The 14,309-nt window shown below is 36.4% G+C and overlaps 1 protein-coding gene across 3 annotated transcripts in view; it reads left to right on the top strand.

Annotated features, from left to right (window-relative positions):
• The window catches only part of LOC306851530 (angiomotin-like protein 1), a 50,186-nt gene extending 41,954 nt beyond the window's left edge, over nucleotides 1-8,232 (top strand). For all 3 annotated transcript variants that reach the window (XM_079387825.1, XM_079387824.1, XM_079387826.1), the window contains exons 9-12: nucleotides 79-195; nucleotides 4,321-4,508; nucleotides 5,753-6,151; nucleotides 6,858-8,232. In XM_079387825.1, coding sequence (XP_079243951.1) covers nucleotides 79-195; nucleotides 4,321-4,508; nucleotides 5,753-6,151; nucleotides 6,858-6,946 — 793 coding nt within the window. In that variant the 3' untranslated portion in view covers nucleotides 6,947-8,232. The remainder of the gene's footprint in view (nucleotides 1-78; nucleotides 196-4,320; nucleotides 4,509-5,752; nucleotides 6,152-6,857) is intronic.
• Nucleotides 8,233-14,309: the final 6,077 nt, after the last annotated feature.

Consider the following 14,309-nt stretch of genomic DNA (forward strand, 5'->3'; position numbering starts at 1 on the left):
TTATAATTAAGACATTAACAGAAGTATTAACATTTTTGTGATTTGTGATTTTGTGTATGTTTATTTGTTTGTTTTCAGAGATACAACTATAATCCAGCATTCTCGCAGTGGCAGTTACAGCGACAGCTCACTGTGGCTGCATGAGGATGAGAACAGAATCCAGAGCAGTCGTCACTGTCAGGAAATGGAACAAAGGTGAATGCTAATAAACATGCTCATATAAATGCACAGTATGTGTACATATGAACAGTATTGTCAATGTGATTGTTTGTAGAAATTCTCAGATATATAAATTTTTTTTTTTTTTTAATCCGTATGTTTGTTCGTTGGTTGGTTTGTTTATCTTAACAATTACTTAAGTTTGAACTATTATTAAGTTACAAATTTAGGTTCTTTGGCTGATTAAAAAAAAGCGCCTGACTCATAACTATTCTTGTAACATTCATTTTATGATTTAAGAAGTGCTTCTATTGTCTCACTTCAGTGATGTAACTAAAGTAATAATTCAACTTTTTTTTTTTTTTTTGCTAGCAATTAATTTTAATATTTAAAAAACAGAGAGTATACAGCTTTCTATAGGTGGATTGACCTATCTGCACACTAGGGGGAAAGGATTGACTAAAAATTTACTTCAAGGGGTCATGACATGAGAAATCAAGTTTTCTTTGAGCTTTTGAAATAAAAGGTCTTTGTACCATTAAAACATCCTGCAAGTATCATAGCTTGAAACGTCCTTCTCATTATAAAAATAAGTTTATTTATTTTTTTATTATTTATTTATTATTACCTTTAACCAAGCTCCAAAAACAAAACAGATATTTTTTCTTACAATTTTAATGATAACAATACCAATATATTTTCAAAATATTATTAATTTTTGAAAAAAATAAACAATCCACACTTAAAGGCAAATCTCATCCACATGACATACTGGCCATTAATAACAAAACTTTTCTTTACTACAAAAGAAATTATGAGAACAATTAAATAAAAATGTTTGTACCAAATTGGTGCAAATTAATACCATAATTTAGAGAAATATTGTGATTTAAATATTAAAAGTAAGTTTCATTTCTGACTTTCTGCTCCATCTCACTCAGCAGAAGTGAGCATCTCTGTGTGCATGTGTGAGGCTGCACGCTCACTTCTCACAGTTAAGCTGCTATAGATAGAGAGAAATGGAAGATACGTGTGGGGTGGAGATATCAAAATAGGGGCGAGGTCCTGTTGGGGTAAGGGCATGTTTGGGCCAGCTAAATATGTCAGGGGTGTTTTAACAAATATTAAACAAACGTACAGAAACCATTTGAAAGTGATGCAGAAACCTATGTTTTGTATTAATATAATTTTAATATTGGAAATGTTAACTGTGTCAAAAGCAGCAGACAGATCCAGCAAGATAAGTATTGAAGATTTGGAATCCACTCTTGCCAGTCTTAGGACAATCACTCACAACTCTTAAGGGAGCTAGTGAGGCACATCCTTCTGTGGGCAGGTCAGTATGTTCATGTTTCTGGCAGAACCTGAAATGCAGTACGGAACTGCTGTCCACAGCAGTGTTTCCCAACCTTTTTTTTTTAGCCATGGCACAGTTCTGATGAGTAAAAAAATCCCACGGCACACCAATAGCACTGAAATATAGCAAAATTGCACAAACATGCATTGCTTCAAATGGCATATTAAAACTGGATATTATTACTGGACAGTACTCACATTTAATGTGAAACTTGAGCTTGAACACTATAATGGCACTTTTTTATATTAAGTAAACACCTTGTCAGAGTTGGTATTGTGGCTTTATATATGATCAGACATTTACATGTTATAATATTAAAATTTTATGGAAATCAAGCTCAAATGGAGTTACGAGGTTTATATAACTAGCTAATGACGGCAATATGTGTTTTATCTGTCATTAGAGTGGCAGTGTCATCTGAGGCAGTGAGTGCATTGAATTATGTTTTTTATCAACTTACAGGTTATAAAGTTTATTGTAGCTATATGGGCGCTCCGTTTTTTGTTGTTGAGTACATTTGGCCAAAATCTCATGATATAAAAGATGAAGCGCTATATGCACAGAATATACAAAACAGTATATTAGCTACACCTTGATGACAAATGTTTAGACTCTTCTTCGTTCTTCAAACAAACAAAAAACATTAACCTTTATAGACATTTTGTTTCTTGAGAAAAAAATGCTGTTCATTTTCAAACATTTCTTTATCTACCCTTATTTTGCGAATGAGCAGCACTTCATTCTGAATGGAGGCAGAGGTGGAGTTAGGTTTTGCTGACAGTTTGAGGAGTCAATGGTGTTACGAGATTTAGTCACTCAATTTAACGCTTTTTATTGGTTAAATATTTGTAAAACCCACAAACCGATGTAAAGATGACCAATAGCATTGGTTTATAATAATAATAATAATAACAAAACATAATAGAGATAGAAAGTTTTGATAATTTTCTGCAGCACACCTCACAACCTGTCATGGCACACTGGTTGGAAAACACTGGTCCACGGCAAGTGAAGACTCCACCAGACAGTCTTTCTGATTTAGGACAAGTTTGGGAGTACAGAAGTGGATCTCTTCACATTAGCAGAGACCATTCACTGCTCACTGTTCTGTTCCCTGATGCAATCCCCTGTTGGAGTGGATGTGCTTGCACACTGTTGGCTGAGGGTCCACAAGCATGTGTTTTCCCCACTAAAATTAATGCTGGTGTTATGCAGGATCAGAGAGGAGAGGGAGTCAGTGCTGCAATAGTGCTGAAATGGCCCAATCAGCCATAGTTTCAAGAGCTAATGGAGCTGCTGAGCGCATCCCCTTGGACCAACCTGTTGAGACTTGCTGTCCCGTGCAAAAGCACAATATAGCACCCGAATCCAGAATTACAGGATTTGCATGTCTGGCAACTTAGCAGAGCCGGCCGCTGCTAGAATCTCTGCCTCAGCGGGTATGTGACACAATCACAGAGGCACAAGGCCCTTTAGGCACCTATATGCCATTAAGTGGAAAGTGTTTGTTAACTAGCGAGTTTAGCTCCAACCTATATCAAACTCACCTGACTGTAACTCTCTAGTAATCCTAAAGACATTGAGTAGTTTATTCAGGTGTGTTTGATCAGGGTTGGAGCTAAACTTTGCAGGAAAATGGATCTTGAGGGCCAGAGTTGAGAACCCTGGACCTAAATATTCTGATGCAATACTGTTCAGCACTACAGTATGGGAGCCACATCCCCCTTGCACACTTGAACTTCATTGGTCCACCCTTTGGGTTGAGTTTATTCAACAGGGCTTCAGTATTCTTCAGAGAAAGGTCTTTCCCCATAGTGTCAGCTCGTCTATTTTCTTTCTCTCAGGGAACCAGGTTTATGTTAAGTAACTGGAGACATTTTATATGGATAATGTTTTCAAAACACTTACTCAGGTGCTATAGCAAGGGGACATTGACACATTTTCTTATGCAAGGACATTAGCCAATCATAACAGTGGCAGTTTTCTGACATTCGTTAAAGGAGCCACCCCTTATAAACAGATTACTTCAGACAGAGGGTTGAAAATAATCTTTTTCCACATGTAGGGTACAATGGGGATAAAGTCACACCTTGAGAAGTGATTTTCACTACTCACATAGTATATGATTGCAAAACATATCTCTGTTTTTATTGAAAATTGATGGAGAAACAGTCATTATTCAAGCATCTGCTATCATTTACTCAGGAATATTATTAAAACAAATTTAACAATTGAGAATAATTCTAAAACCATTGCAATAATAGGAACAATGACAATGATGTCCCTTTTTGGCAAAACATCATTCAGAGTAACAAACCATGGTCATGCAGCATAACATATTTATTGCTATTATACTTAGTTTAAAATCTAACAAAATTTAGTAAAATCATATTCTTTTATATATTTTACTATTTTCACTTCCTTAAAGTTTCTTGCTGACAAATGGGTAAAACCTAGTGGTTTGAAGGACGGTGGCAATGTATAAAAAGATAAGTGTTTTTAAGAATTAAAAGTCTTTTAATAGGTCATCAAAGATTAGATCTATGTCATGACCCCAGTGGTATATGATAAAAATGAATTCTTCAAGTAAGCAAAATATAAATATTTTAGAATTGCTTCAACATACTTTCTTCACCTTCACCTTATATCGAAGTTTATCGTTTTTAGTCAATAAATTAAATAAAAAATGCCAGCGAACACCATGCACAGAGGTTTAAAAAGGTTATGTTGTTCCTGATAACTGTGTGTCTAAGATAAAAAAAAAAAAAAAAAAAAGCAATAAAGAATTGCTCTGCATGTCACAGGATGAAAGACTTGCATGCTCAGTTGCTGGAGAAAGACGCCATGATTAAAGTCCTACAACACCGTTCCCATCGAGATCCCACCCCTCTGCGTCCTGCCCGCTCTGTGCCCTCCATTTCCATAGCAACTGGACTACACGCACGTCAGTCATCACAGTCTGATCGCAGAGACCATCACAACTGGAAATGTGGTACACATACAAATACACTCTCATTCTGATTAAAGTCATATGCCTAATTTTTTCTATAATGTGTCATATATACACACAGCAGAAGTTGGACAAAATCTGAAACATCTGGGAAATGGGTGATAATTTTTTTAAGGTGTTTGACCACAATTTGCCTTTGATACAGTTTTCAACATTCTTAGAATAGATTCATACAACTATCAGAACATAGCTGTTTAAGAGATGTTGAAGGAGGGAATCTGCTTCTCGCTCTTCTCTCTAAAACTGCCCACAGTGGTTTGAAAATAATAAAGTCAGGTGATTGGTCAGGGCAGATGTTCTTGGTGCTCCACCTGTCCGGGATTTGTTATAATAACACATTAAAGCTCTTAACTTAACAATTACAACTCTTTCGAGGATGTTGGCATTGTTCTGTTTGGTTGATTTGTGGAAACAGGGTCTTCAAAGTAAATATTGAGGTTTGCTGTCATTTTGCGGCAGTAGTTCTCTGTTGTTTGGACACAATCCTTTTTAGTGTTCGATGCATCCCTATAGTTCACTTTCAGTTTTCACCCACTATTGTTCTTTGCTGATTAAGTCTTGCCATGCTTTGTGTATGCAGTCTTAATTGTAAAGACATGTCTGTATAAATAGCATATAAAATATAAATCTTTTGTAACTGTTCAAAAGCTTAGGGTCAATAATTTTTTTCTTTCTTTGAAAGAAATTTAAACTTTTATTTAGCAAGATGTGTTAAGTTGATAAAAAGTGATAGTAAAGACATATTGTTCGAAAATGTTCTTTGTAACTCTTTATTCATCAAAGGATTCTGAAAAAGTATCACAGATTCCAATAAATAAATATTAAGCGGCACAACTGTTTCCAACATTGATAATAAATCAGCAAATTTGATCAGAAATCAAATTTCTGAAGAATCATGTGACACTGAAGACTTGAGTAGTGGCTGATGAAAATTCAGCTTTGCATCACAGAAATACATTATGTTTTAAAGTATATTAAAATAGAAAACCATTATTTTAAATTGTAATAATATTTCACAGTATTACTGTTATTTTTTTTGTTTTGTTTTTTAATCAAATAAATGCAGCCTTGATGAGCATAAGACATTTCCTTAAAATGTTTTTTTTTTTAAATCTTACTGATCCCAGACTTTCAAACAGCAGTGTAAATTTCTTATGGCACTCATTACTGAAATGTGACCTGTGCTACTAGAGGTTTTACTTGATGATTTGTGTTTTCGTTTGCAGATGTTCTCCTGGGAAAAGATCAAGCAGAGCACATCTCTCTTTCGGGCTCTGTCTCTTCATCTCTCCCTGCCTCCTCTCTTTCCTCTCTTTCTCCATCATTCTCCTCCTCTCTATCTTCCTCTTTTCTTCCCTTCTTGGCCTCTGCAGGTTCAAACACATCATTAATAACCTCATCTTCATGTGTTCCCCGCTCCAGTACTTCCTCTCTCCCTTCCTCCTCTTCTTCCACATTAGCCTTGCCCTCATCTGGCTCTCTTCTGCCTCCTTTATCATTCTCTGTCCCCTCCACTCCTCTCCTGTCCCTTCATTCTAAATCTGCCAGCAGAGACAGCAGCAGTCAAACAGGACCGAGTCCAAAGACATTTAGCACTGCAACCTCTACAATACAAGAAAAGACAGGTGAGACAGGCAGAGAGAAGCAAGTGACAATGTAGCTTCTGTATCTATACATTCATGTGCTACTCAGGGATTCAAATCAGCATGATATCAAAATCGACTGTTCTTATTTTTGTTGGAACCTCACGCGTTTATTGTGAATGATTTATCCAAAAAATCTTTCATCAAAAACATTAGCGTGCCCCTCCCCTCTGCTATGACATCTCTATGAATGGCCAGATGATTTTAGTTGTAGTTTTCCACTTTCTATGAACCATGGACATGGACAAAGTCAAGTTCTACCTTACTTTTTTTTTTAAATTGAAATTCAATCTCACCTTGCAAAAGAAATTATGTGATCCTTTACCATAATGACTGGTACTGCCAAATTTCTAACAATTTATTGGGATCTGTCGAGCAGCAGGGTAACTTAGTTGAATTATTAACACTGGCTGCTTTTTTTAGAGTCTCTGCCCAGTGAATAAATATAGACCAGACACAAAGTAAAATATAATGTAATAGTGGAACATCTACTGTTAGAAGCTTAGTAAACACGATAAAGGCATTTTTATTCTACTGCATTAAACCCAGAGCTTATCTGCCAATAATTTTTGAATACAGTTTCAAGTCTTGATGTTTTTGTGCATGGTGCTGTGAGTGACACAATGACCTTTTTATTACAATTATAGTATAGACTAAAATAATTTTTTTGAACTGTGTTTATGTGCAGAATCTCCATTCAGCCAGGCTAAAGGCCTAAAAGGTCGAGGACAGAAGATGCCCCTGCCTGACCTAGATCTGGTGGAGATCCTTATCTGAAAGAACAACCCTGGAAGTGGCATTCAGCACGGGACAGCACTTAAGAAAGAGTGAGGAAGTGAAGAACGAAATTCGAGTAAGACTGAAAAAGAAAGGAAGTCATGAAGAAAAATATGTAGTATAATGTAATGGATCACATACAACAGAGACAGAAAGGAACAAAGGCTAGAATTTTGTATTGTGCCTTTAAAATGCTGAATTTGATGATTGATTCTAATGCTATTTCTGTCCATTTTTGACCTTGGATCAATTAAGGACTATGATATTTGGCCAGGCCAATTTAGTTATTGCATACAAAATGTCTTAAATTGCATTCTGTTTTAGTGTAAGTGCATTCCACAAAGCTGTATATAATTTGGTAATAGTATTTGTCAATCTACAGAAAAACAATGTTGTACTGATTTGTTATATGTACAACTAAATTATTGAACTTTGTTGGTCTTGTGGCAAACTTGTGCAAATAAGTTTGTTATTAATGAATTTTAAAGCAAACTGCTGTTTTGCCTCATGTGTTTTAACTGCCTGAAACAAACACCCCATGTTGTAAACTGTGTTCTTTGGCTGGCAATATTTTAGAGTCATGGTGAAGTGAGGTCAATAACTATAATGTTTTGAGTCAGAATCCAATGATGCATGATTGATTGATATCTACTTTAGTTTCAAACACCTATTTCAAAACTGTCTTGTTAAAATTAAGTTTTAATTCATTTTATTTTTTTATTTATTATTGTGATTATTATTTTATGGCTATAATTATTATTTAATTATTATTTTGGCCATTTCCATGCTCCAAAAAAATCCAGTATTATTTTTGTGAAAGCTCTTCGGTAATCAGGTCAATAAAATTAAAACACTTTGTTTGGGCTGGATTACATAATTTTTTTTGGTTTGTTTATTGTTTCAAATTAGATGTTTCACAAAAGTATAAACCATTTTTTAGCACATTATATAGATCTCATTATCAAAAAGATCATTCTTTTATTCTTTCTCCATTCTTGAATGTGCACTACTGTAAATGCTCAAATCTGAGATTGTCCCATATAACTGTATTGTGTGTTCTGGGCTTTTAAGCTGTTTTTCTGGGGTTGAAAATGCTAATACAAGATGTTTAGGAAACCCTAAAGCAGTAATGTTATATAGTTCAGTTGCTACACGGTGATGAATGACTTCTTGCAGACCAAAGGCTACACAGTGGATATACTTATAGTATATATACTTATGTATTCCTCTTAAGTTTCATCATTGAGCACTTGTTGTGTGACTTTAATATATTATTTAAGACAATGAACATTTGGTTGATTGTGTTAGCACAGGTGAGACATGCTTTTCACATTAGCTTACTAATTGTAATAATTTAAAATTGGACATGAAATATGTTCATAATGTGCTATGTTCTCAACTCTGGTCCAAGGAACCTAGGAACTCTCTCTGCACATATTGTATGTGTCTCTTATCTGACACATTCAAGGCTGCCTTCCCCAAAAGGATCATAAGTGTTTAAGTGAAACCAATGGAGCTACTATCAACTTAGGTTTGCGATGCTTTTGGGAAACACAGCCCAATTCAGTTCATGAAGTGCTCTCCTAATGAGCTGATGATATGAATCAGGTGAGTTAAATAAGAAGACATACAAAACGTGCAGAGCTGTGGGTCCCCAGGACCAAAGTTAAGGCTAAGGCTAAAAAGGGCTACAGCTGCGGCTACTGGTCAGGTGCACATCAATAGCGTAATTTTTGTCACACTGTACTTCAATAATAGTGTTTTTTTCATTATTGTAAGGGGTAGGTTTTAGGGTTGGTGTAGTTGTAGATGTTAATAAAACACAATCTAATAGGTAAAACATTTAATTTATTGTTAGTTTCTGGCCGTAGCTGTTTCCATTCTAAACCCAGGACCAGAGTTGAGAAATACTGCACTGCATTTACTCCATTTTCTTTTAGACCACACTCCTGGAAATAGAAAAGCGCTAACATAAGACAACTAAGATGTTCAAAAGATGATGAAAACACAACCACACCATCTAGATATAAAAGCAATGACTGAAAATGCTGATAACCTAGAATCTTTTCCATTTAATGCTGAAATGTCCCATTGCACAGTCCAAATGGCATACAATTAAAATAATAGCGCCAAAAATGGAGTACAAAAAGCACAATACAAAAATTCTCAGCAACCTCCACTTGATTATAACCACTAGTGAGATCCATGGGCATGCTGGCATTTTTTTTTTTTTTAACAATAACTAGTGGTGAGGAATAAGGGCTACAACTCTCACTAATGCCCAAAAGTTGTGTATTGTGACTCTTCACCTCTTCATAAATCAATATAACAATATAAAGATTGCTGCAGGAGTGATTTTTATATCACTCCTGCAGCAATCCAGCTATATATATATAGCTGGAATTGGACAATCTAAGAACTAACACAGCACTTGTCAAAACAACATAACATCATATACAACCAGGACACATATCATGAAGGTAGTTATATGTATATACACACTGCCCTCCAAAAGTTTGGAAACGCCCTAGAAAAGTGGGGTTTTGGACAATATTGGCATGAATCCTTTTTAATTTGCACTGATAAGGGACAACCCAAACTACGAAAACATATTTTATTACATAAACAGTTTATACATAGAATTTGTTTTAAATTTTCGATTAATCAAAATATCCAACATTAGCAGCTATTACAGCTCTGCATAATCTGGGCATCCGAGCTGTCAGTTTATTCAAACATTGACTTTGAATTGGCAATCAATTGTTGAAGCTACATTATTAAGGTGTGCTGACCCAAAACTCTTAAAAACCTACGCCAAGTTTAAACCAGTAACCAGGCATCACAGCTGGCAAAGGGGCATGTCTGACTTTGACACATATATATTGACATTATGTTTTATTGCTGGTCTTCAATAATATAATGTCAAGTTACTTGAATGTATTTGCACCAAACAATTATAAGGATTTATGCTGATATCGTCCAAAACCACACTTCGCCAGGGTGTTTCCAAACTTTTGGAGGGCAGTGTATGTATGTAATGGAGCCAACGAGACGTGAGGCTTACGGATCCATGTGCAAGCTTTTATTAAACAGAGACGTGGTCAAAACACAGGCAGGGTCAAACATCAGTTAACAGATATGTTGAGGACAAGACACAAGAGTATTCCGAGGGCACGCATGGGTCGTCGATCGGTGAACAATATCTAAAGGGTTTAGACAAAATAAGATAGTGATATTCTCAATGTTACTCAGAAAACAGGATACACGAGGTTTAACGCATTCTAAATACTTCTGCTTAATGTTACACTGTTAGATATGCAAAAGAAATCTCTCTTATCTCTTGCTCTGGCTTCTGTGTATATACACCTCTCTAACCTTGAGGGGGGCAACAGCTTCTAATGTATTAGAGAAGATAGTGCCCATGTTCTGCCTGGGCCATATACAGATTTCCTAAAAGAATTAGCAGATTTCCTCTCAGATCTATTGGTTAATGTTGATAAAGTGCTAATTGTCGGAGATTTTAACATTCACGTTGATAATACAAATGATGCGTTAGGACTTGCGTTTACTGACCTAATAAACTCTTTTGGAGTCAAGCAAAACGCCACCGGGCCCACTCATCGTTTTAATCATACGCTAGATTTAATTATATCGCATGGAATTGATCTTACCGATATAGATATCGTACCTCAAAGTGATGATGTTACTGATCATTTCCTTGTATCGTGCATGCTGCGTATTACTGATATTAATTATATGGCTCCGAGTTATCGTCCGGGCAGAACTATTGTTCCAGCCACCAAAGACAGATTCACAACCTGCCTGATTTATCTCAACTGCTCTGTGTACCCATAAATACACATGAACTAGACGAAATGACTAGCAACATGGGCACTATCTTCTCTAATACATTAGAAGCTGTTGCCCCCCTCAAATGGAAAAAGGTTAGAGAAAAACGTACTGCGCCATGGTACAAGTTATACCCATTCTCTCAAGAAAGAAACTCGTAATCTTGAGCGCAAATGGAGAAAAACTAACTTGGAAGTTTTTAGAATTGCGTGGAAAAACAGTATGTCCAGCTATAGACAGGCTCTAAAAGCTGCCAGGGCAGAGCATATCCGCAAACTCATAGATAATAACCAAAACAATCCAAGGTTCTTATTTAGCACAGTGGCTAGATTAACAAATAAACAGACACCGCCCGATCTAAATATTCCCTCACAGTTTAATAGTAATGACTTTATGAATTTCTTTACTGATAATATAGATAACATCAGAAATACAATAACAAATGTAGATTCTACTGCGTCTAGTATTTCAGCTTCATTCATCGCACCCAAAGAAAAACTGCAGTGCTTTACAACTATAGGACAGGAAGAGCTAAATAAACTGATCAGTGCATCTAAACCAACAACATGTTTATTAGACCCTGTACCCACTAAACTACTGAAAGAGTTGTTACCTGTAGCAGAAGAACCACTTCTCAATATTATTAACTCATCGTTATCTTTAGGTCACGTCCCAAAACCATTCAAGCTGGCGGTTATTAAGCCTCTTATTAAGAAACCACAACTAGATTCTAATGAACTGGCAAATTACAGACCCATTTCAAATCTTCCGTTTATGTCTAAAATTTTTGAAAAAGTTGTGTCTGCTCAATTGTGCTCCTTCTTGCAAAAAAATTATCTCTATGAAGAATTTCAGTCAGGTTTCAGGCCTCACCATAGTACAGAAACTGCACTTGTTAAAATTACAAATGGCTTGCTTCTTGCTTTAGACCAAGGCTGCATCTCATTGCTAGTATTACTTGATCTTAGTGCTGCGTTCGACACTATAGACCATGACATACTTATAGATCGATTACAAAACTATACTGGTATTCAAGGGCAGGCTTTAATATGGTTTAGATCCTACCTGTCCGATCGCTACCACTTTGTTCATTTAAATGGGGAGTCATCTCAACTATCACCAGTAAAGTATGGAGTACCACAAGGATCTGTCCTAGGGTCCTCTGCTATTTTCAATATACATGTTGCCTCTTGGTAATATTATTAGAAAATACGGGATTAGTTTTCATTGTTATGCTGATGATACTCAACTATATATCTCAACAAGACCAGATGAAACTTCTAAACTATCTAAGCTAATAGATTGTGTAAAAAATTTAAAAGATTAGATGACCAATAATTTCCTCCTATTAAATTCAGATAAGACAGAGATATTACTTATTAGACCAAAAAAACAGTACACAAAATCTCTTGGATTACAATTTGCAACTAGACGGATGTACTGTTACGTCCTCTAAAGTCAAAACTCTGTGTGTTATATTAGACAGCAACTTGTCCTTTGAAAATCATATTTCCCATGTTACAAAAACATCATTCTTCCATCTTAGAAACATTGCCAAGCTTCGAAACATGCTACCTGTTTCTGATGCAGAAAAGCTAGTTCATGCATTCATGACCTCTAGACTGGACTATTGTAATGCACTGCTAGGTGGTTGTCCTGCATCTTCAATAAACAAGCTACAGATAGTCCAAAATGCAGCGGCTAGAGTTCTTACCAGGTCAAGAAAATATGATCATATTACTCCAATTTTACAGTCTCTGCACTGGCTACCTATTAAGTTCCGTATCATTTACAAAATATTATTACTTGCCTATAAGGCCCTAAATGGTTTAGCTCCTGCGTACCTAACTTGTCTTCTACCACGCTACAATCCAACCCGCTCCCTAAGGTCGCAAAACTCTGGACTTTTGGTAGTACCTAGGATAGCAAAGTCCACTAAAGGAGGTAGAGCTTTTTCACATTTGGCTCCCAAACTCTGGAATAGCCTTCCTGATAACGTTCAGTGTTCAGATACACTTTCTCTGTTTAAATCTAGATTAAAGACACATCTCTTTAGCCAAGAATTCACATAATGCATTTTATAATCTTGTACTGCAGTTATATCTGATCAAATGTACATTATTCAGAAGACTACGGAGGGTAGTCCAGACTGCTGAGCGAATCATTGGTACAACCCTCCCCACTCTCTAAGAGCTCTACTTATCCTGAGTGAGCAAAAGGGCTGGTAAAATCACTCTGGACCCCTCACATCCAGCACACTCCCTCTTTGAACGGTTACCGTCTGGTCGACGCTACAGAGCTCTGTGCACCAGAACGACCAGACACAGGAACAGTTTCTTCCCTCAGGCTATCCATCTCATGAACACTCAACAATAAATGTGGAACACACAACTATAATACACTATCCATTCACCACACTCGCTTATTTTATTTTTATTTTCTCATTTCTAATTTGCACATACTTGACCTGTACATACATAGTTGTCTATATTATATATTGTGTTTTTGCTGCTTTGTACATTGCCTATTTGGTCATTTGTATATTATTCTTTTATTATCTGTGTTGCTGTCTTTCTGTTGCACTGTGGAGCTTCTGTCACAACAACAAATTCATTGTATGTGTAAACATACTTGGCCAATAAAGCTCATTCTGATTATTATTCTTTAGCTTGAGTTGAACAAATCATTAATTGCTTAGATGGAACAGCAGCTACGCTAATTATGTCTCTATTTGTTTCTCTGTTTCTGCAACATTAACATCACGTGGTAACTAGGAATTACAGAAGCTTCAGTCTGGATCCAACCCTTAAATGATCCGAGATGACCGAACACCTGAGAAAAAAGATAATGCCAACCCCTCAGAGGACCTCAGAGGATGCCAAAGCTCAGACAACATACAGAATTACCAAAATTTGCCATAAATTAAATATATTAAGGTTCTCCAATATATAAATATATTGTGGAAACTTAATTTCCTGTAGAGCTGCTTTGCAACGATTTGTATCGTAAAAAGCGCTATACAAATAAACTTGAACTTGAACAAGAGGGGTAATCCGAGAACACGAGCAATAGTTCAAGCAGGGGCAAACAGAGTCCAAACGGAAAGACGAAGGGTTAATCCAGAAAACACGGGCAAGAATCAAAACACGAGAAAACAGACAAGGCAAGACAAAGACAACTAAGTGGGTTCCTTATCGCAGCTAAAACTAGGAGAGTAATAAACGCAGAACAATACTGGAACTAAACCGAAACACAGAATGCCTCGGTAAGGCAACTAACACTAGGGGAGTGCTATACGCAAAACAATACTCGGCAACTAGATCAGGAACTGAATGTGTAATAGTTCTCAGGTGAGCATGTGATTATTGCAATCAGCTGTGTGCGTGGTCAGTGCAATAGATGATGGGAATTGTAGTCTGTGGGTGACGTGCAACAGTAGTGTGGTGCAAGAGTCAATTGGATGGAAGGGCGACCTCTGGTGGCTATCGGGCAGAGGGCCACAGACCGGATTTGT

The sequence above is a fragment of the Barbus barbus genome (assembly GCF_936440315.1).
Source record: "Barbus barbus genome assembly, chromosome: 31".
NCBI classification, from domain to species: domain Eukaryota; kingdom Metazoa; phylum Chordata; class Actinopteri; order Cypriniformes; family Cyprinidae; genus Barbus; species Barbus barbus.